General features: G+C 43.1%; 1 protein-coding gene across 1 annotated transcript; it reads right to left on the bottom strand.

The window, feature by feature from the left end:
• Positions 1-281: 281 nt before the first annotated feature.
• cad (carbamoyl-phosphate synthetase 2, aspartate transcarbamylase, and dihydroorotase) lies at positions 282-24128 on the bottom strand. The gene is made up of 44 exons (XM_034527386.1): positions 24038-24128; positions 22786-22925; positions 22493-22622; positions 22184-22326; positions 21784-21925; positions 20726-20897; positions 19287-19472; positions 19092-19201; positions 18633-18775; positions 18356-18487; positions 17263-17496; positions 16956-17177; positions 16221-16409; positions 15990-16114; positions 15591-15724; positions 15291-15403; positions 14207-14371; positions 14026-14111; positions 13540-13786; positions 12946-13044; positions 12539-12763; positions 12231-12413; positions 11897-12115; positions 11614-11781; positions 11293-11475; positions 11095-11199; positions 10407-10652; positions 10237-10318; positions 9468-9634; positions 9026-9190; positions 8369-8500; positions 7605-7806; positions 7291-7481; positions 6979-7119; positions 6388-6477; positions 6077-6218; positions 5742-5938; positions 5552-5626; positions 4543-4755; positions 3532-3657; positions 3239-3394; positions 2842-2943; positions 2482-2576; positions 282-1148 (listed from the first exon to the last, which is right to left on the bottom strand). Exons 1-44 carry the CDS (start codon positions 24126-24128, stop codon positions 1049-1051), a joined length of 6708 nt encoding a protein of 2235 aa, XP_034383277.1. The 3' UTR covers positions 282-1048.
• Between the last annotated feature and the right edge of the window lie 149 nt (positions 24129-24277).

Genomic DNA, 24277 nt, shown 5'->3' with positions numbered 1-24277 from the left:
GCATTACATTTATACAAAAAAGCTTTACAGAGGCAATGGTGCAATTCCTCTGCCTGGGCTTTTTATTAATATTGTTTTTAATTAAATAGCCTTAAACTCAAAGACCATGAAGTAAATAATAAATTTACTACGGGAGAAAGGTAACGTTACACAATCCATTGTTTTTTTTTTAGCTCCACCTGTACAACCAGGACTTATTGCCATGACTACATTCGTAACAGCTTTGTGCCACATGTAATGTCGTGCCACTTCATGTGATGAATATTAATGACAACGTCAAATGCAAAAGAGAAAATTGTTTATTATTATTTATTTCTCCACTTAATACAAAGTCATTCATCCACTTGTTCCCAGAGGATACAAGAATACTTCTGAACTGCAGCAGTATAAGAAATCCCTTCGAAATCATCAAAGACCCAGTATGGAGAGAATACTTTCAGTTAATGCAACACGTTTATGTAGCTAGTAACTTAACTGGCAGCATAATTGGTCCAAACAGAACAATCCCTTACACCGTTCCCTCCCTTTTATTAATGTAACTGGTCCCTTTAAATTGACCTACAGTTGAGAACATTTTACCCAGCTACCAAAAAATGTAATTAAGCATTACCACACATCATACTACCATCAACGTTATCATTTAAAGGTCTTTCCTCCAAGGAGTCTTCCCCTTCTCCTTAAGATCACTTTGGCTCACTGATGAACAAATACTGATTGCCTGTCCACCATAATTAACAAACACAATAAATTCACCCTATTCCAAATACAGCAAGTATTTCTAGTGAAGAAGCAGTTTTATGGAAAAGTGAAAGAAAACATCCAGTTGTTGAAAAACACTCAATGGTTGGTCACACTGAAGAAATGCAGTAACATGTAGCAGCATGACATACGTTCAGAAACTTAACAACTCAGTTAAATTATTATTGTTCATTCTACAAACGCCCTTTCAGAGATTGTAAACAAGAAATGCAAAGATTTCAGGAAAGAAAAAGCTGGTATCGTGTCCAAAACGTATTACTCTAAAAAACGGTAGGCGCAAATAGCGGATTTATCTGCCCAGTAACGTGGCCAGCAGAGCCATTCGGATGTACATGCCGTTCTCTGCTTGGCGGAAATACGCTGCCCTTGGGTCTGTGTCCACCTCCACACTGAGAGAAAAGCACAAAAAGGAAACACGGATAAGTTTCAGCAAGACTGCACTATCTACTACTCTACTGCAGTAGAGCATCAATAGTTATTTAAGTGCATTACAAATGGATTTCCTCAGAGATCAGTTGCCTTCAAAGAACAAATCAAATCAGATTAAATATTACTTTATCAGATGGAAATTATATTTCCAATCTCCCAGGGAGCCCTTCTTGTCAAACAAATTCAGCTGCATGGATTAATCAAATGTATCTGCTACAATTTTATAACAAATTATTTAACTTAATTCAAATAAACGTCTGTTAAGTTTCTGTCTGTTGCCGAGTTAGTTAACCAGACGCTGTTTTAGCCTGTGGCCTGCTGATTAAAGTTCTTGCGTTTGCAGTATCATGAACTGGGTCTGTGGCGACGTACCCAGGAAAAATAAAAATCACTATCAGGAAGTGGTATCCCTAAAAAAAAAAAAGTGTTGTAAAAGACACCTGCAACTACTGCTTATCGCCATAGACTAAACGGTTGGAACAGAGTAACGGTGTGCCAGCTTCTCAAATGTGAAAATTCTTTGCTTTCCTCCGTTTTATATATCTTAGTATACAGAATGCCTTTGGGCGTAGGATTGGTGGTCGAACATACAAACAATTTGAAGAGGTCACCATGCTCCGAGAGTTTCTGGCGGGCATGTTTCACCATTTTAGACAAAAATACTGATCAAGAAATGAACTGGCTGCTGTAATAAAAATGGTTAGTTTACATAAAGCCACGGTTTTCTCGTTTCAGGGGGAATATTATTAATTTGACAAGAATAAGAATCCAAGTTTACAAAACTAAATGGACATTGAGGTGAGATTGTCTCCAAGGTCAAAGAATGAGCATTCAGTCTCAACTTTTAAGCCAACATGGATGAGAGGTCCTTAAAGTGGCCAGAAACCTGGAAGTCTGAACATCTATAAATCTATGATGGCTGGATAAATGCCATGTGCCGAGGAAGATTGACATACGAATGAAAGCTGCAGAAAGGACATTGTGGTGACTTTAAAGAAAAGAAAGTTTTGTTAACTATTTACAAGGTCAAGCATCAACTTTTGGGACATCTTGATGACTTCATATTTAAGGCACATTCCAGATAACCGTAATATACATAGTTTGAAGCCAGCAGAGGACCTGTGTTGCATCCTTGGCTCCCATCTACCTCTATACTGTCTTAAGATAAAGTGGAACGTTTCCCAAAACGCATCTTAAAACAATGAATGTAGAAAATATTTCCATTTCTTGTGACGGACCAGGAGGTTTCAGGTTATTGTACGAGAATGCCTCATGGTGCCGATTGGGTCTTACCTGATTTCATTGACTCTTGGCAGCGGATGCATCACCACCATCTTCTTCTTGGCTACCGTCATGATGTGAGGCGTGAGGATGAACTGGCCAAAACACTGAGAAACAAAAGGCAGACACATACGATGACTTGGTGAAAGAGGGAAGTCTCCTACTTCGACTCTCAAAACATTGGACAACTTTTCATCCCATCAAACAAAAAAACATATGTATATAATTTACCAATAAAAAAAAGAAAGGATTTAGTGTAAAATTACAATTTGACAGTTTTATTGTATGATCTTTATTTAAAAAGGGCATTGCTTTCTGCCTTAATCTGAAGAGACAACATACAGTTGATGAAATAAAAACAAGTTGACTTACATTCATGTACTCCTCCTCAGATGCGAACCTCTCCTTCTGGATCCTCGTCATGTAGAGGACGTCGGTCTCTGGCAGAGCTTCCTCGATACTTTCAAACTCCTCCTGCAAACAGGTGAAAATACACCATCTTAAATTGCTTTTTTTTTAAATGTCAAACTCAGATATTAACACTAAGAAACTTTAAGAAATGCTTTGTCGAAAATAAAAAAAGTTATCAGATTGTAGCGTCACAAATGTGGTTACGTTTGTTCCTTGTAGTGCGTTACTTTGTTGTGTTCTGTGGACTGTTTCTATTGTTGTCTGTACAAATGTTTGGTGGCAAATGAGTTTCCCCACTGGGGATTAATAAAGTTTTCTAATCTAATCTAATGCTGTTTCAACACAGCCGAGTCCCCACCTGTCTGATGCCCTTTGAGGCCACGTAGCTGATGATCTCTGCCGGCATGTGGAGGTCCTTGGGAGCCACGTAGCGCAGGGTGATGCGGTACTGGGTCAGCAGCTTGGCGAGGGAATGAACCGTGCGGCCGTGTTTCAGATCCCCGACCATAGTTATCTGATAGGAAACGCACGACAGATATAAGAAACCAAAATAGAAATATTGGTTAAAAGTGGTGGTAAACTAAAAACTAAAAGTTGGGAAACTGTGGAGGGGGGGGGGGGGGCCTCCAAAATTGTCGAACAATTCCTCACCGTCATGCCGTTGACGGTCCCCAGCTCCTCTCTGATGGTGAAGACGTCCAGCAGTGCCTGGGTTGGATGCTCCCCGACGCCGTCTCCGGCGTTGATCACAGGCTTACGGCAATGACGAGATGCACTCTGGAGTCAGAAAGTCAAAACAATTCAAATGTAATTGGAACTCTGCGATGATGGAAAACATAGTATGAATAGTATGTATAAAGTATTTGTAAACGGAGTATAGAAATGCCAACGATATGCATCTTTTGTTATTAGTGTCTTCATTGCATAGTTTGTCCACCAGAGAGCACTGACAGGTTGGGTTTGGACCTACAACATGCTCCACCATAGCCTCAATATGTCTTCATTGCAATTATTTAAGAAACAATTTTTAGGGTTCCTAATAAAACATTTTAATAATTAAACAAATAACATTGGCCAATAATACCTTGTTAAAAGCTGTTTTTACTAAACCCTTGACATCAAGAAAAAAAAAATCTGAATACATACCGTAATAAGAAAATAATTATAAATAAAAATGTACACACAATGTACAATTGAGATCAAAAGTATTTTGACATATTCAGATCCAGAGGAAGTATTTGGTTGTCAGTCTTTGGATCTGAGAGATCTACCAGCTTCATATCTTGGAGGCCCATCATTAATTTAACCAGATGAGAGTTCATGAATTCATATACAAACAAGTAACAGGATCTTAAAGATGGTCATGAAACTAACTGGAAGCCAGCAGAATAACTTGTGATTGACATTTTATTTTAGATAAAAATCTGCAAGCAATATTTATTTTGTTTAAGAGAAATAATGATCACAAAAATGGGCCTTTTAGTTGTATACGAGTTGTATCGTCCCGTCCCCCCCATCAGAACAAATTATACATTCAACCATTTGGAAATATCCAGCACCTGTTAAATATCGTATAACTTGTTGTAGACACAGCAGAAAGTGGCAAAGGCACATTAAAGGCGCTTGACCATACAAAAAGGTTCAGTGAGAGCTGAAACCCACCTCCACGGCTCCAGGCATTGGGTGTCGGAGCACCAAGATGTCGGCGTAGCAGCTCATGGTCTGGACAGAGTCGGCCAGAGATTCTCCCTTTTGCGTCGATGAGGTGGATTCGCAGAAGTGGACGACCGAGCCGCCGAGCCGCTGCATGGCCGCCGCGAAGGAGCTACTGGTGCGAGTGCTGACCTCGTAGAACATGGACGCCATCACTTTACCCTGGAAAGTAAGGAGAGAAGAGCTAGATGTGGTGCTGGGCTTGAGACCGACAAAGACTAAACTACTTTCAGGTACGAGTCTGCTTCGTCATATAGTGGGTCATATTTTTTTTATTTTTTTATTTATTTTATACACTTTATTCTATTTCTACTCTGTCTGTATATATAATATTCTTCTTGTTTTTTTACTCTATCTTATTTCTGTTATACTACTTGTTTTACTTATTACTGTGAGCAATGCTGCTGTAATCCTGTAATTTCCCCACTGAGGGACTAATAAAGGATTATCTTATCTTATCTTATTTTATATGAGCCGCGTTTTCACAAAGAAGTTCCTGGTCATTTGATTCCTGGGACTACTTTTCATCCAACCTGCATAGTATTGATTGATGCAGGTTGGATTTAATGAATCAAATGCAGAGGAGGACAATGAAACACAGAGCATCTGTCTCCACAGTAAATCATCTGTTCAGCATTTGATGGGTCATTTTTATTTGTGCTTGAGAACAACCGCCCTGAAACAATCAGCAAATAACTTTCTCTCTCATTCACAGAACAGCCGCTCGCCCTCTCAGCTTGTTTGAGCGATCTCTCTTTTTTTTTGAAAATGAGTCCGAGAGCAACCACAAAACGTAACGGTCTGAAAGTTCCTGCTGTCAAAAACAGGGCTGAACGGGAATAAACTGACTTAATAACAGTTCAAGAAACGGAGATGCCTTTGGTATTGATGTGCATTACTCGCACATATATCGTTTGTTATGAGCAATAAGATGAACACCTTTGTGAAGAGGACCTACCTTCAGGAGATCCAGGCTGCGTTCCTTCTGAACCATCATACGCAAAGTGTGGGCAACATTAAAAAGGTGCGAGATCTGAAACAAACAAAATGTACGCAAATTGTGAAAAACTAAATAATGGGCATCAAAAAAAGGTTGCACAAGTCTCAAATGTTATACAATGTCCCCCCCCAGAGTATGTGTGTTGTACCTGCTCTTTGCTGAACTGTCTGACAGACAGGATGTGCTGACCCACTAGCGGGTGCAGCAGAGGAGAGGTCTGGAAGTGGGACAACTGTCCAGCAGGTAGCAGTCCTGGTCCTGACTGAGGGGACAGCAGCCTGGACAGAGGAGGAGGGTGGCTGTAACCGTCACCAGCGGCTGCTGCTGCTGGTAGCATAACCATCTCTGCAGAGAGCACGGGGACACGATGCACCAATCAGTTAAATGCATAAGGGAAAGTCAAATGCAGTGTATAGAAGGCAAATATGGGTTGTTTTTCTCACTGTATTGCTTGTACACCCATCATTGTGAGAGTTGTAGTACCTAGGGTTAGTCCAGGATCCGAGGAGCGGTGGATGCGAGGAGGCAGCAGGTAGCGGCTCTCTCCTACCAATCGACGGGGGCTGGGTGCTCGGGTTCGGACCAGGGCTTCCCGGGGAGGAGTTGGACGCGAGTGCTCTGGAGTCTAAAACCACAGGAAATACACAATCTCTGAATAAATGCAGACATTATCCATGAAACCGTGGCGGTGATGAGGAGATATATCACAATATGGTGATGACTAGCAGACATCTATTTGCTTGTATATCTATTATCTTGTATCTATGTATTATTATTTAATCCACTTTGAGTACCTTCGGACTTTCTTTGACAGGTTCAGGGAGATGAATCAAAGCAGCGGGCCACGCCTTTACGTCTTCACCATAACCCGGAGGCACCAACACCTGAGAATGAGAGGAAGAACGCCAGGTTTAAAACATCGAGACCTACCACCCAATCAAATGACAGAGAAGTAAAAAAATGTTACATAAATCATTTTAAAGTTCATTTATTTCATCGGAAGCATCAGCTCATTGCACCTACACGTCTTCCATTCATTATTTTGTACATTTCTCAATTAATCTAAACACTGAAAATAAGAGAACAATCAAATGTATATTATATGTACCACCAAACCAAAATACTAAAACTATTCCATAAATACATTAATTGACTGCATCTTTGTTTTGCAATTGTTCCAATCTTTGATTTTGTAAAAACATGCAAATTCCTTAGTTTGTGTTCAACTTTTATTGAGGTATGTTACATGGACAAATACGATAATTATTCATAAGCCTAAAGTTGAATACAGCCTTTTTGGCTTCTGAAAACAATATATGGCTACAACGAATTAATGTGTGTGTGTGTGTGTGTGTGTGTGTGCGTGCGTGCGTGCGTTTGCCGACCTGGCCGTCGATGTAGGCCACCTCTCCTCGAAGAACCACGCGGCGGACTTTACCCTTCACCTTCAGACCCTGGAAAGGTGTCCACTTCGACTTAGTGAACTGCATGGCCTGAGGAATGACCCACTCCTGCTCCAAGTCCACCTAATAGGCCCAGACAAGTGATTAAGTAATTAACAAAATACAAGTGTGAGCATTATTTGCCAGATTACGTATGACGCATAGATTCCTGTGTCCAGTTTTTGCCTCAAATGCAGAGGAAAAGAATCATAAAACCACATAAAAAAAAAACATGCTCTCTCAATAAATGTGTACCTCCACATAGGTGTTGTCCTGTACAGGGAGGTTGAAGATCCTGCGTGGATTGTCATAAAGACGCTTGATGATGTCATCCAGAGTAAGACGGCCATCACTGACGGCGGTCAGCAGCAGCGGCAGCATCGTCTCCAGGCCGGGGTAACCCGGAGGAGGACTATCCCCGCTCTTCTCCTCAACAGAGTGGGGCGCTGACAACACAAACATGTTCACGAGGAAAACATTAGCTCTCCTCCTGAGGTGTGAATCATTATTCGATTGTCAGACTGCTTTCTGGGGGGGGGGGGGGGGGGGGGGGGGGGGGGTTTGCTGACCGTGGTCCGTGGCAAAGCAGTCGATGATGTCCAGGTTTTCCCAGAGAGCCTCCATGTCGTCGCGTGTTCCCAGCATGGGCCGGACCTGCGCTCGTCCGTCTCCGATCTCCGTCACGTTTTCCTCGCAAAGGAAGAGGTGATGAGGGGCCACCTCGCATGTGACCTGGATGCCCCTCTGCTTCGCTGCTCTGATGATCAGGATCTGGAAAAGAGGAAGAGGTGAGGAGTTTAATAACACGCCATAAGGACATTGGTCCTATGGAGCAGATACATGTCATATTATAAGTGTTAATAACAGCTACCAATAACCTAAAATGTACATCCTTAATAAAAAAGGTATAGAAAGAACCATATAGTCAAGTTTATATAACTGACTATGTGCATAAAGCATTGTCTTATTGTTAGTGTGTATGCTTGGCACATAAATGTTAAGACAATTAATACAATGGTAACATAGCAACTACATATTTCCATGGAAGATTATTAGGGACAGCCATAAAAAGAAAAAAACATATTTTCAATTTTGCTTTTCAAGAATAAAGCTTACATTTTGGTAAATGCACCAACGCTAAGAGTTTGATGCATCAACATTTTCACTTTATTCTCAAAACACAGAAAAAAAGAAAAGAAAAGATCTTTCTTGATTAATTTGCTCCTCTGCCTGGCACTACTACTCAAAGTTTAACTATATTCTTGACATTTTGACTGCAAAATGGAAGAAAATAAAAATCTGATAGATAATAAAATGGAAAACAGCATTTTACCTCTTCCTTGGAGGCCACGTGGCAGATGTGCACTGGCCGCTGGTAGAGCTGCGCCACCATGAGGATTGCGGCCACCGTCTGCTTCTCAGCGTGAGCCACGATGGGCATCTGCTTGGGCCACTTTTCAAAGTGCTTCATACAGAACCAGACACATGGATTAGTGTTCAAAGGGGGATGATGGGAGTCAAATTTGAATGGGGACTTAAGGCTCCAAAAATGGTCAGTCTACCAAATGAATAACTGTGCAACATCTTTGCCCCAGTGGTCAAATTACTTCATTTGAACAGAAAAAACAGGGGTGAAAATAAACGAAAAACCTGCCTTGAAGAAATATATTTTTTTGTGAACAATTTGACAAAACAGCTAATACCTAAATATAACACGGCAAGCTAAAATCTTGACACTTATTTCCCTTCCTTACAGTTTCAAAGAGCCCCACTAAAAAACAACAGAAAACTAGTTTAAGACACATTTAGCACTGGTTGTAATTGCATAGAAAGGGGTTCAGCTACAGTGGTTTGTTAGGAAGGAATAAAGAGTTGATAAATACTTATTTACATGCCCAAAATATTCAGGGTTTTGCCCTTATTTAAAAAAAAAAAAAGGCCTACATTTAGAAAATAGTATATTCATGTTAGCGTAGTTGCTTAGACCTACCTCCATCCAGAGAGATACGTTGTCCATCTTGAGGGTGGAGTACGTGTCGTTCAGGTACATCTTCAGGGCGACAGCCTGACTAGCGATGGACGGCAGGACGGCGGCGTTGTCTGAAGCGGCGCCCAAATACAGGGCGTAGTCACACCTGCAGCCTGCTTTGGCCAGCTGATGATACAACGTTACACAGGATTTCTTTCTCTAATTTGTACATCTGTTCGCTCTGATTAAATACTCGAATACAAGATCAGAGACGACCTCTCAATATTATGAACACAAAGAAATCTGACATTGGATTAAACATTCAATGGGTCCTGATCGGATGTCTGCGTTGACCCGCTACGACCAGAGCATCGACACCTGACTCGACTCTCACATGTTGGACCGGACGAACGAGTCACGATTGAACCGACAGAGACAAACGAGAAAGAAAAGCTTGGCGTACCTTCTGTACCAGCGCCAGGGTGCTGGCGTCAGTGATGGCGGGGGAAGTATTGGGCATCGCACACACCATGGTGACTCCTCCTGCCAGAGCAGCTGCTGTCCCAGAGGAGAAGTCCTCCTTGTGTGTGGCACCAGGCTCCCGCAGGTGAACGTGCACGTCGATCAGACCTAAGAAAGATATCATCTTTTTTTAATTTATATCTAAATAAATATATTTATTAACAAACACTACGTACATGTATGTACACACAATATTGTATTCATTAATCTTATCCTGGTTTTGATCATATAAAAAAGGGGTAACCTGGTTATTTATATTCCTGGATACATTATTCTAACAGTATCATGGGTTCTGGAACCAGGAGATTATGTTTAAATGCACAAAACAGAAATCGGATACTTCAAAAATATAAAACCATCCAGGATATTAAAATGCGTATAAACACACAAAGTGATTAGAACAACAACAATAAACTTAAGATACAAAATAGAGCAAATAAATGTCAATCAACAGTGTATTTTCAATCCATATGGTATATGAAATATGAACATGTTTATCTACTGCTGTTAGTACTGTAGTTTATTGTTCAAAACAATATTAACATAAGCTCATTATTCATCATCATTTTAAAACACTGTTATGTGAAAGGTTATCTTTTTATTTTATTTTATAGTTTTCCAAAAAACTGTGTGGGTTCCTTCACACCCACACTCAGTCAGACGAATGAAACACAAAAATAAATCAATAAAATGTTGCCTCGGAGACTCACCAGGCAGACGGACCAGCGTCTGGGATGTCATGCTGTCAATGTGCGTTTTCACTGGTGGAGACGGACCGACCTGATGAAGAGCCTGAAAACACAACAACACTTATGTTGCCATCCAACGAAAAGCTTAATATTACTCTGAAAGAACAACAACAAAACACAATATATTTCACCTGGACAAAGAGCTTGGTGCACTTGATGTCGATGATGAGCGGGACAGAGTAGTCGATGGCCATGCGTCTCGTCCGGTAACCCTTGGTGACAAAGGAGGAGAGTCTGCGACCTCCACTGTTCCTCATGGAGAGATTGATGACCAGATCGAAGTGGTTCTCCTCCAAGTAGTCCATGATGCTGCGCTGCTTCTCTTTGTTGGGCCCCTCGCTGTCGTCCTCCTCAAAAGGCCAGTCCACTGCTTTCACCTGAAACGGGAAACCAAAAGGATCTTTTTTTATACTTTGTGATATTTCCGCCTTATTTTACCGTTTCATTTTGTGAGCTTATCGTTAACATTTGATTATTCATACATCGGGTAGAGGATGGCCCCTACATGAGATATATATATATATATATATATGTTACTTTCAGAACCCAAAATCAACATATCACCACCAACAAGCAGGAAGTAGACACCATGCTGTTGGTCTTTCACAAAAGCTTCCGGAAACCTGCCGCACATCACAGAACAAAGCTGTAAAGACTGAATACTTGAAAGGTTCGTAACACCAGGGATTCTTAGTTATATTCCACAGCACTGTAAATTATTAGACATCTGTCAAATCTTGATTACTTGACTGAACAGTATATTTTTCTGCAGTTAAGTGATGAAATTAATCAAAATATGAAACGGCTCCATTCCGTTACCTTGACTCCATGTTCTGTGTAGAAGTCTGCAGTACCCAGACTGGCGTAGAGGTCATAACCCATAGACTCCAGAGCCTGCACGGTGGGCAGCAGCTCACTCTTGTTCTGTAAACACACAAAACATAGTAAACACTGATGGAAAGGTCAAATAAGCTCATCTGGTATGCGCTCTAACCAGTTTAATGTGGATGCCAGTACCTTATAGCTGCCGATGGAGAGCAGGATGTTCTTTTTAGGGATCTTGAAGCCCGTGGAGAGCATGGCTTTGAGGTAAGCCTCGTACCGGTTCTCCCCAAAACAGGCCACCTCGCCGGTGCTGGTCATCTCCACCCCGAGCACCACGTCGGCTCCGGCCAGGCGAGAGAATGAAAACTGGGGAACCTGGGAGGATAATGTGACACATGGTTAGGAGGAAAGACATGACACACAGCAAGGGGAAATGAGAGTTGACGGGGTGCTTCCTCAGACTAAGTAAAACCATAAAAGCTGATGTCCAGCCACAACAAGTGACTTGTTTACCTTCACTCCTACAATCCCTTTCCCTCTCATGAGGCCCAAAGGCTCCACGTCCTGCCCCACAATAGTCTGTGTTGCCAGGGCCACAAGATCCACGCCCAGTGTCTTTGATATGAAGGGGAAGGAGCGGGAGACTCGGACATTGCACTCGATCACCTTCAGTTGGTCATCCTGGACACACACACACACACACACAAAAAGACATTTGTGTGTCAGATTCCTGTCAAAAAGATGTTTTTGTGTCCGATTCCTGTCAACGTGGCAGAACCTCCTGAAGGATTCTCACCTTGGCGATCAGCTGCAAGTTGAAAGGTCCAGTGACCTGCAGCTCCTGGCCAATGGCATGGACGATCATCTTGATCCTCTCCATCGTCTTCTGATTGAGATCCTGCGGTGGAGTCACCAGTGTGGCGTCACCGGAGTGAACGCCGGCGTTCTCCACGTGTTCAGACACCGCGATGGCCATCACGACCCCGTCACTGGCAACCGCGTCTACGTCTATCTCCTGAACATTAAGTAAATGACACAGCCCTTAAAAGACCTGACTTTATGAAGTTCATATTCTCACAGATAATCTTAGAGCTCGACGTCAACTACTTTTTAATCTCTTCTGTACCAACCTTGGCCTCCTGTATGAATTTGGAGATCACAACAGGGTACTCCTTGGACACAGCTACAGCGTTGGTCAGGTATTTCTCGAGGTCGCTGTCACCGTAGGCGACGTTCATGGCCGCTCCGCTGAGAACGTAGGAAGGACGGACCAGGCAGGGATAACCCACAGTTTCACAAAACTTCATAGCAGTCTGAAGAAAAAAAACATGGGGAAATAGACGTGAGGACTTTATGTGTACGGTATGCAGAAAAATACCCCGAACAATACAAAGTAAATATATAAAAAACATTTTCCAAGTATAAATCCGGTCTGTACCTCAGTGTCGGAGAGCTCCTTCCACTGCGGCTGGCTGATTCCGATGGTGTCCAGCATTCGGGAGAACTTGAACCTGTTCTCTGCACAGTCGATGAACTCGGGGGAGGTTCCCAAGATGCGGCACTGCTGACGGTGCAGCGACATGGCGATGTTGTTGGGCAGCTGGCCTCCCATGGAGAGGATCACTCCCTCTGGGTTCTCCCGCTCATAGATGTCCATCACCACCTGGGATGTCCAGGATACTTATTAAACTTGAATACAACTCATAATGTGCACAATGTATTTTAAGTATGGTTAAATATATGAAGTGTAACACGCCTATAAAATTGTGTCTTAAAATAGTTACATCACCATTCAAAAACAAATTGATGGGATTAGTTAGTTTTCTTTTAGTGGGAAAGTCTTACCTCAAAGGAGATCTCATCAAAGTAGAGACGGTCACACATGTCATAGTCTGTACTGACCGTCTCTGGGTTGTAGTTCACCATGATGGTCTTATAGCCCATCTGCAATAAATGAGACAACCAAATGTTATTAAAGCAATATTCATTCATGTTAATTGGCTACAAGCCACATAACAGGTTTAAGCATCATCTTGTTTTCAGAAAATCAAGTCAAAAGATGTGACCGCACCAGGTTAAATCACTAACAGGATAATTAAGGGTCAACAAGCTGTAACGAAAGCTGTCATTAGCTAGCAATTATTTTCAGTGCCATGAGCTGTAGAGCTTCCTTCCTCCACTTCAGGTCAGAGATCAAGAGCTGTCCACAGAGTCTCTATTAAGCTGCGTCCTACTTGTCGTTCCATATCTCTGGATGGAAAGCACTAGGTGTCATAGAGGGATAGTTCGGATGTTGCTGGAAAGGGCTTTGAGGTAAAGCAGTGTAAAGATTCTTAATATAGCTTACTCTTAAATTGATTTTTAAAATGTGGGAGGGGTTAAAAATCGACCCCTCGCATCCGTTTTAAGTCTTTTATGTGCCACTCAACTGGGACTCACCTTCCTGAGCTCTGTGATGCACCCGACCGCACACCAGTCAAACTCCACGCTGCTGCCGATGCGGTACACGCCGGAGCCGATCACCATGATGTGCTGTTCGTGGAAGCCCAGATCGTCCTCTGTGCCGTGGTAGGTCAGGTACAGGTAGTTTGTGTGGGCGGGCCATTCGGCCGCCACTGTATCGATCTGCTTCACTACAGGGAGAATGGACCAATCGTGACGCAGCTTTCTTATGACAAGCTCCGTGCTGTAAGGAGGGGAAAAAAAAAAACACATTCAGAATATGTTGATCAAGGAGAAATTAGGACACTAAAAAAAAGAAGAGATTACAGATAATAAATTTAGGTATGAATAAGACCAATAATTAAATAGATTTAACTCTTTTTTCAGTCTGGTCTAAAAAATGAATTTGTGGTGCAGACTGACTGAAGCAACTTGCCTAAAAGTGATGATTACCTTGAGCACCGTCTCATCTTTCCCACTCACCTCTGTACAGCTTGTGCGATCTGTTTGTCTGAGAAGCCCAGCTGCTTGGCCTTTCGCATCACCTCTGGAGGCATGGCGCTCTCATCCTGGGAGGAAGAACAATAAATATATAAACGACTCAAGAGAAGACAGAACTGGGTAATATTTCCCCCCACATCGGGTTAACTCTCATCAAATTTACCTGGTGGTACGTCTCCAGCAGCTGCTCGTAGTCAGCGATGTTCTTCATCTTGTGTAGGAACCAGCGGTCGATCTTGGTGAGCTCATACAGCTGGTCCACCGTGTAGCCGGCTCTGAATGCCGACGCCAAAACAAAGATGCGCTTGTCTGTAGGAATCTGCAACTCCTGGTGAGCAGAGACAAGATATGGTTTTATATCTTTAATACTGTGGTGCTAGTTATTTGTCAGCGCTGAGCACTTGAACAGAGTGGTTACATTATAAATGTAAGATTTCAGGCAAAGCATTTATTTTGCAATGTAGTTCCTTTCGATCTCAACAAGTTCAATAGGGAATAGTGGACATGGAGGAGCATGTGAGATTTTCTTACAGTGTGTACCAAGGTTCATTGGGCATGCGTTTCAGAGTGCAGGTTAGGTGAAAAAGATGCTCAAGGGTGTTGATGGTAAAGGCAGTTGATTGAAGCAATACACTCCTCAGTGTGTGCTACAGTGTAGTGTATAGTTCTTTCTGTACCCAGCGCTGTCATTTGGCGTGATAGTGATCTAGTTGGTGTAAGGAAAAACTACAGACTAAATCCACTTGTATTTCTCTCGAGATGCTGCTCGAAAAAGAAAAACATCCTTGTACTCTACGCTTGTATTGCAAGCCAGATACAACAGGGAGAAAGGCATCACAAAATCTGAGAGCAGAGGGTGTTATTGTACATAAAAGCAGCAGAGAGACGGTAAGGCTAGAGGGATATGGCTGGCGGAGACCACGGGCGCCAGAAGCTTGTGCGCAATGCATCCTGGTAACTGTAGGCACGCCTCTGCGACTCAGCTCTCTGTCAATGTGGCACGCTGTGAGGTTTTATTCGCTTCAATTGAAGACATTCACCATCTACATAAAAAGGTGGACAGTTTTCTTCAAAATGCAAACTAACTGATGTTTATGAAACAGGGCTTCTTCACAGACAGTTTGATAGCATGTGAATAATGGACACTGAGCAACTCAACATAGGTTGAAGGATGTAAGAATTATAGGCATCGGCAATGGCAACACAAAAAAAAGGAGGTATAAACTGCTGTTTTTTGTCTTTTTTACCTTCTCAGAAACAGGCTTGATGGTGTGGTCAAAGCCAACACAGTTCTCGTCCACCATCCTCAGAGCTTTCTGGAAGGCCTCCTCAAAGCTGCGGCCGATAGCCATCACCTCACCTGTCGAGACAAGGTGCTGGTGAAGATCTACTCATCGTCCCTGTTGTTCTGTGCTAATGCCGTTTCATAAACAGCAGGCTGAGATTAAGATCTCGTCAAACAGCGTTTCCTCTTCCCAGCCCCAAAGCGTACAATTCATCAAGGCAGAAACGTGTTCAAAGTGATAATAACATTACTGTTCTCTTACCAACACTCTTCATGGAGCTGCCAATCTGTGTGGAAACTCTGAGGAACTTGCTGAGATCCCAGCGAGGCACCTTCACCACGCAGTAATCCAAACTAGGCTCAAAGTTTGCTGTTGTCGAGTTGGTAACAGAGTTCCTACAGAAAACACATTCACAGATTTTTAACAACAAAATTCCAAAAAGTTATGGAATAAATAAAATCCAGACATGTCCCATTCACAGAGGCTAATAGCAGGGCTGTCCTTGCATGTGTTACACAGCTGGTGCACATATCTGAACAAATACTTCTACACAGGAAACAATATATTTTTTGTTGCTTTCAACACACACACTTTGGCAGATTCAATCATCCTCCCTACTTTTGCTGTGTTGTCCGATTTATTGGAATATTATACACGTACTTGAGCTGTGGCAGTGGGATCCCCAGGCCAAGTTTAGCTGCGACATATGCAAGAGGGTAACCCGTCGCCTTACTGGCCAGGGCCGAGCTTCGTGACAGACGGGCATTCACCTCGATGATGTAGTACTGGAAAACATCAAAGCAGAGTTAATAAGTGAGTGAGTTTTCTGTCCAAGTAGTATGTGTGTATTGGTATACGTATGAACACTTCTTTTTTAAATGTTGTGTGTACCTGTTCAGACTCTGGGTTAAGAGCGTACTGGATGTTGCACTCTCCTACGATGCCGAGGTGCCTGATGACTTTGATGGCCGTGTTCCTCAGCATGTTGTATTCGTGGTCGTTAAGCGTCTGACTGGGCGCCACCACGATGGATTCTCCAGTATGAATGCCGAGCGGGTCAATATTCTCCATATTACACACCTGAACAAGAAGAGTGAATAGAGTCTCAAGTATACCGATAAGTATCATAAAATGCCACATAAAATAGAATATAGGGACATTAATGTACAAAACTGCCATTTAAAATATTCACATGTCTTTTTTATTGTTTTTAAAATCGCAGGGTTCTGTATGTCTTACTTAAAAAAAGTTTTTTTTAAACTAGGACTAGGAGTCCTGGAGTTATTGCAAATGTACGGATCACACAAGTAGTATTCTAGTATGCCACGTAGCCACCACTGGAATCTAATTATACACAAATAATATAATAGTAATAATATTGGTGTAGCCTGATCTTTATCTGGAGCCGTGCAGAAATACAGGTTTTAAACAGAATGAATAATACCTGCGCAGCATTTGAAATTATACGGTCAGAGTTCTGAATGAAGCTTCAGACTATTCGGTGCGGCCCTAAAACTAAGTTATATATCTGATTTAGCAATACACCTGGGCCTCCTAATGCTAGCAACCTGGGCATCAACTGTACAAAGCCTCTATCAAACCATAATGTGTCTCTTCTGTACTCACAGTTATACAGTTGTCATAGGCATCCCGGACCACCTCGTACTCGATCTCCTTCCAGCCTTTCAGGGATTTGTCCACGAGCACCTGGGAAGTGTGGAAGAAGGCTGATGCCACCAGAGAGATGAGCTCCTCTCTATTGTTGGCAAAGCCCGAGCCCAGACCACCAAGAGCAAAAGCGGCTCGCACCAGGACAGGGTAGCCGAGGCGTTCTGCAGCTGCCAGTGCCTTCAAAGACATAAAATAAGAGGACGCATTTAGACCTAAGAAATGCGAGGCGTGTCTTGAAGGAACGGATGTACCGTCTCCTCACCTGCTCAACAGACAGCGCGGCTTCACTGGGTGCAACATGTTCATTGATCTCTTCCATCTTCTCCACAAAGATCTTCCGGTCTTCGGTCATCTCGATAGATGCCACGGGTGTTCCCAAAACACGAACGTTGTACTTCTCCAGGACGCCCAGCTTGGTGAGCTCCACGCCGCAGTTCAGAGCCGTCTGACCGCCGAAGGTCAGCAGCACGCCGTCTGGACGCTCATTCTTAATCACCTGAAAGCAACAAAATGGGACGACATGGAGCATTGATAAACCACATGGAAGCAATTGCTATATGAATATCTAGAATCAAAAGTAAAAGTCATTCACGTCCTTTATTGCAGTACCGACTACAAATACAGAAATACCCGTCTAAGAATTTCAACACATCATATTCTTCATGGGCTATGTCCACTTGTACCCTCTTCCCTCATCTGTTACCACATTAAGTCAATTAGAGTCAAAAGAGTTGATCTGTTATATTCAGTGTCTCAGGAGGGGACCTGCACTCTTGTGCTGCGTTCACACCAAAAGCGAGTAGATCCCATGCAAAGTCAATGCACAGACGCGAATGGTTGCGAATAGAGCGAAGCGAAAAATCCGCTCGATGTTGAGTTGCGAAAGCCAATCAGCGTTGAGACGCTCCGGCCGTCATCACTGATGTCGTGCCGTTGGTGAATCCAACTGGCTGCTGCTACTCTAGTAGCGCTGGAAGCGGCAGTTATCAAGACGTAGTCGGTGAAATTCACCGAGCTGTGTGTTATGAAACAAAACACGAGGGCGTTGGATGTTCCGACGTTTGTGGGATGTCCACAACAAGTTTAAAAGGTCCATGGTGGATGGCGGAAATGATAACTGGTTCCACGGAGTAAAGCCACAGAGATGAGCCACACTAAGGCACAAATGAAGCGAATAAACCACAAATAGTCGGGCGAGTAAACTCATGCGAGTAAAGCGCTGCGAGTAGGTGTGAACGCAGCATTAGGAGCTCATTACAAAATTGGAACCGTCCTAATGTTATTAGGACGTAAGCTAGCTCCCCTGAATATAATTTGCATTGAACGCATCTGTAAAAACTAGTGTTTGTCCGTACCTGAGTGACATACTCGGCCGTGATAGGCAGGAAGTAGACTTTGTCAGCCAGGCCCTTGGAGGTCTGGACAGTGGCGATGTTTGGGTTGATCAGCACAGTCTGGATATTCTCTTCCTTGAGAGCTTTAATAGCCTGGAAAATGAGACAAAACAACATCAGATGGAATAAGCCTGCCAGCCTCATACACTTCTAAATTGACCCTGCATCCCAAAATGTCACTTTTACGTCAACGTCAGAATATTTGCAATGCTTTTATCAGAATGCATTCCAGACAGACCTGGGAGCCGGAGTAGTCGAACTCCCCGGCCTGGCCGATGGATAGTCCGCCAGAGCCCAGGATGAGGACCTTCCTGGGTCTTAATACCTCCTCAGGATTCGGGGAATCCGGGTAGGTGAGGTGGTCCATGAGACGTTGCTTCACTGGGAAAAAAGAAATCACACACACACGCGTTTGGATTGTGTTGCTCCAAGTCATAGAACTACTACATAGCACTTCATTACACCCAGTAAAGGAGAAAATACTGAACTGATAATTGACCTTGATAACTTAACACTATAACAACCTAATACTGTAGCATAGCCCTAAAACTGTAGCTACTAATAGGTGATCATAATGATGCTAGCTAAAACCCATCATTTGGCCTGAGAGATAATGTGATTTACACGAGACGTGAAGTGAGAGAATTAGAAAAGAGTTCTCTACGAGGTACTTTAAAAACACTGAAACTGTTGTTACCAGATGTGGTGGCCTTGCCCTCCTTGTGGTCTTTCACGGTGTCGAGGAAGACATCGAACAGGCCGACCAGGTCTGTGGGACCGGCCATGTGCTCTGGGTGGAACTGAACACTGGGGGAAAAAAGCATTGATCACATTGTTTAATTAATTCACATACGAGGCATCTCTATTCATTATCACGTCACTGCGCCGTTACCTGAACAGGGGTTTTGTGTTGTGCACGATGCCCTCATTGGTCTGATCATTGGCGTTGGTGAAGAGGATGTCCCAGTCTTCCGGCAGGGTGCTGGGGTCGACGGCGAAGCCGTGGTTTTGACTGGTGATGAAGCATCGATCCGTTCCCTTATGGATGCATGGCTGGTTATGGCCACGGTTACCATACCTAAGAGACAAGAGAAATATGAATCAAATCTCTGGGGTAGAACTCATTTACATTTTGAGTAGCAGACAGACATGTTGGTTAGATAATGCAGTCTAGTATCTGATCGGTGTTGTCCACCACAAAGGAAGCAATTGACGCCATTAGTTGCATATGGAAAAGCCCTTAATCTGAAGAAATTCAAATGACAATATGTGTGGTAGTAGCTGCATTTGGTGTTTTTATTCTGGGTTTTAATGGAGATATTCAGGGTCTTAATGTCATGACAGAGGCTACAAAAGCTTCACAGTTCAATTCAAGTTGTCAAATGTAAATCTTATTTACAGAACAAAATATCAGCCATCAAAAAACCTAAAATAAATAAATGCAATCAAGCAAATATTGGTCAAACGATAAATAATTTGTTTGGTTTTCCTTTTCAAATGCATTCAATGCAACCCAAAAACAAAAGCACAATTCAGGTCCAGGTGAAGAGATATACGGTACCTGCTTCTTACAAGGAAGTAAACTAAATATCACTGCAATCTCACAATACCCGTGTCATTCGAGATGCCAACAACATTCCAGAGGGGCAATGGGAAAGTGTGCTGCCCGCTGTGACCTTCGCAGCGAGGCCTGATAAAGCTGCCGGTTGTTGGAGGCTCACAGATGTTGCTGTGAAGTTCTACAGTGGGGAGCGGAGCGGAGCGGGGCCAGCTTGTCTGTTTAGCTTTTTCTCATAACAAGACCAGTCATGAGAGGCCAGACTGCTGAGAACAGCAAAAATCTGCAGTTAACATCACAACGCTCCAAAAAAAGAAAGAATGAATGTGTGTTTTTCTAGATAGTGTAAACGGGTTTTTGAAGAGGTTGCCTGGTTCAGGTCATCAAGGGCGCATTTCTGTCTTTGTCCTGCTCCAGAAATCGTCTATAAGCGTGGTGAGTGCAGAGCAGCAGTATCAAAATCAAATCAAATTTGACACTTATTGCTCATTGAAAAATGTATCGACTGACTGACTGTTTGTTTGAGAGCTACAGAAATTGCAGCAAAAATGTGATGGCGATAAGAATTAAACGGTTTCTCAACTCGTAATGGGAATGATAAATTGGGGATCAATGCATCAACAATGAGACCTTGATCAATCAACAATATAATGCAAGACACACAGACATTGGGGCGTTTACGGTCCAAAATTGAAAAACGTGTTTTTAAATGTGTTTGATGAAACTGAGGAAGTACACAACTGCAGTAGACTGTGGAATATGGAGGTACTAACTTCATCTTGAAGGTCTTCGCTCCAATGACTAAAGAGAGCAGCTGGTGACCGAGGCAAATGCCAAAAAGCGGCTTGGGATGTTCCGCGCAGATCACCTTCTTCACGTTGTTGATGGTGGTCTGACAGAATTCGGGGTCCCCGGGGCCGTTACTGATGAACAAACCATCAAAATCTAGAAAAAGAAAAAAGATAAATAATGCCTGTGTTACCACTGAGGGTTGGACGACTATAATCACACTGTCTGTAGAGCCTTTTACTGTAAACAAAGATGACGTGTGTTGTTGTGAGGCATGGGACCCTGGTGAGCTGGGGGACATTGGGGGATGGGGGGCGGGACTGTCCCATGGGCTTTCAAAGCGACAGTAAAACTCGCTCAGTTCGTTTGCCAGGCTCATTGCCTTAAATACCAAAGGCCACAAACGCAACCTAAATAAACTAACTATCCAGGTCTGTGTGCCAGAATACATTACCAAGTGGTCCGATATTGAGTAACCAGATATATACATGTATTTGGTGGAAAGGGTAGCATGTATATAAACACAAGCCTTTTTGATCAGTCTAGTGGTACTTAGTCAAGATTTTAAATAGCTTGCAGCCACAGACGCCACCAGTGTTTCAGTTTCTCGAGTCACCGTGTGAACTGGGGACTCCCGACGGCAGCTGTTAAAAAAACAAAAACAGAACCTGAAGGTGTCCCTGTAAAAGCTTTTGGTCAATTTTGAATACATCCTGCGTTTATCATCTTCGCCAGCCACTGATACATTCGGCTGAAAGTCACCAGTTCACTGAAACACCTGCTGCTCGGAATTCTGTAGAACTTGAGTTTGTTGTCGAACATCGTTTCTGACAACCGCACATTGAAAATGTTGACATTTTAATGTTGTTAACAGCGGTTATGCAATGTTTAAAGCTTGCTATCTGGTCTGGGTGGCAGGGGCAAAACGCCACTATCATTGCTGACATGAGAGCGCAACTCGAGAACTTTACATGTTGCAGTGTCTAAAGCAGCTATAAATTCCTTTATCTCTAAAAAGGTTTGGTTATAAGCTCTGACTGACCTGTGCTGTCCAGCGGGTGGTCCCAGGGTACAACGGTGACACAGGCTCCCCTCTGAGCCAGGCAGCGGATCTGGTTGTATTTGATGCCGCAGTCCACCACTGTGATTCGCACGCTACCGTTGGGGTTGAATACTCTGGGCTCCTGGACGCGAACAAAAGAGAAGTAATCAGATAAACTGGTCTGGGGTCAGCACAAGGGCTGTTTGCTGTATTATTTGCGTGTATCAACAATCTAAATAATCCTTTTGATTTCTTTACTTCAAGCCTGTGTGATCGTTTTCCTACACACATTTTAGAGAACTTGATGGTAATATCAAGACAGAAAAACTGCAGAGAATTTAAATATTTAGTTATAGGGCTCTTAATAAGTAAAACAATTTTAAGCATCTGGGTTTGTTACCTTCATGGAGACTTCCTGAACCAGGTTCCTCTTGTCTGGGTTATCAAAGGGAATACTGTCCTCAGGAGTCCCGTCCACAACCAGCTTCCCCAACATGGTCCCCTTCTCTCTGATCTTTTTGGTCAGACGGCGGGTGTCGATGCCTGGAGAACATGGAAACGACAGATAATCAACATTTGTAGTTGAGGTTTTGTGTTATATTTAAAAGATTGCAAGCATCTTTGATTGTTTTATACAATCTATCAAATCGTGCATTTCATTCTGCATTGATTTGTTATAATTAATCCATTTAGATGTTGGTTTCCTGACCTTGTAATCCAGGGATCCCTTGCTCTTTGAGCCACTGGTCCAGTGACTTGACTGAACTAAAGTGACTGGGATTGTCCGACAGCTCTCCGATAATCAGAGCTGCAGCGTGGATCTTTGACGACTCAAACCACTGAGCAAGACAACACGAGTACAAGAAAACACGTCACTATGTGGCGTTGGAATGAGGAAAAGTAACAGTATGATCACAGACAAAAAGTTAGATCCCGATTCCCCCGCCCCCCCCCCCCAATTTCCTTCCCATCAAAACACCCAAGCGACTTATTGTTGCCCACCTGGCTGAGTCCAAACTCTCCCTCTTCGTCCTGCGGGACACCATAGTTGCCCACCAGAGGGTAAGTGAGGGTCAGCAGCTGGCAGCGGTAGGATGGGTCAGTAAGAGCCTCGGGGTAGCCCACCATACCCGTCTGAAACACTGGACACACAAATCATTCGGTTATATCAGAGTGGCGTTTAAATATGGAACACAAATGGGATTTGTAAGTCATTGACAGTAAATCCTAAAATCACTTGCTCAAAACAAACAGAAGTAAAAGCCATATGTTAATTTGTTTGCAGAGAAGTCTTGATTCAGGTTTATGGTCATTAATAAATAGGGATGCACCAATCCCACTGTGTGGAAGTGACTGGGATCATTATGTTAAGTGCAAGGCAACATCGGGCTGGACTTAAACATTGCTTTCTTCATTTAGTAAACTAGTATTTTGGGAAAAGACTTGTTAAGATTAAGAGGAATTAAAATCCCAGTATATAAAGTATTGGAAATATTGTCCCTTTGTCAACGATTCACGATCCAGCTATTTGAGTTAGTCATTATGAATGATGGCACACAAACGTGAGGGACCACCGGCAGAGATGCCAGGCTGGTGTGTGTGTGTGTGTGTGTGTGTGTGAGAGGTTGTCCCGCAAAACTACACGGAACAGTCTATCACTTTAAATCTGCCTATCTGACAAGTACACAGCGGAACACTTTGGCCGTGTATCAAATATTGCCTCATCTTTTATGTGGCACGCCTGCTCCACGTTGCTCAGCATTTATTCCATTACAGTTCACCTCTTCAAACGGTAGTTCCCGTCGTGCCCTCTTTACAGACTACCTAAACACACCACAGGTGGTAGAATATAGCAAGTAGAGCCGTAAAGACGCTGACATTTAACGGGGACTGATGGTTTATCTGTAAATTACGTTTTACAAGAGGGGAACTGTCAGTTGATTCATTAATTAACTGCAGCTAACCCAACGTGGAATTGGCAGATGTTGAATAGAAGTGTGGCTATGGCGACACGTTCCTGTGAGGAGCGGGGAAAGTAAGGTTGAGTTACTCGTTGGGAAAGGGGGTTTGACGCTGTACAACTCCGACCAGCAGCCCCCTCGACTCGTGGTACATTATGTCTAAGCACAGAATCGAAAATCTGATCTGAAGTCAGCTATTTATGCGAGCGCATCTACGCAAGTGGCTATGAGCTACCTGAAGCAGCAGTAACGTTTAAACACTGAAGTTATAAATTAGCTTAAAAAGGACGTACCAACTTCTCCCGAAACTGATACATCTGCGCCAAAAAGGAGCCCTTTGAACGTGGTTCCGTCCTCTAGAATCAAGGTTGCCATCTTTGACATGTTTCTCTCAGATAGCTAATGCTAACCAGTGTAACCGGAAAATGTATGGATGTTTGAGGAGTGATGAGCCCCCGGTCTCCACGTGAAACTCACGCCGCTCGAGGAGGCAAGGGGAGACTCCAAAAAAAACTACCGTTAAAGACGCAATT

This window comes from Cyclopterus lumpus, chromosome 24, assembly GCF_009769545.1.
Source record: "Cyclopterus lumpus isolate fCycLum1 chromosome 24, fCycLum1.pri, whole genome shotgun sequence".
Classification (NCBI taxonomy): domain Eukaryota; kingdom Metazoa; phylum Chordata; class Actinopteri; order Perciformes; family Cyclopteridae; genus Cyclopterus; species Cyclopterus lumpus.
The sequence above is the reverse complement of the archived record's forward strand: the minus strand, read 5'-3'. Positions and strand labels throughout refer to the sequence as shown.

What these genes read in the sequence shown, in the direction of transcription:
- cad (XM_034527386.1), bottom strand. Translation starts at nt 24,128, where the DNA reads ATGTCAAAGATGGCAACCTTGATTCTAGAGGACGGAACCACGTTCAAA. An exon ending in GAGAGTTTGGACTCAGCCAG is followed by an intron (nt 22,623 to 22,785) that starts GTGGGCAACAAT and finishes TGTCTTGCTCAG; the next exon opens with TGGTTTGAGTCGTCAAAGAT. An exon ending in AACACAAAACCCCTGTTCAG is followed by an intron (nt 19,202 to 19,286) that starts GTAACGGCGCAG and finishes TTTTTCCCCCAG; the next exon opens with TGTTCAGTTCCACCCAGAGC.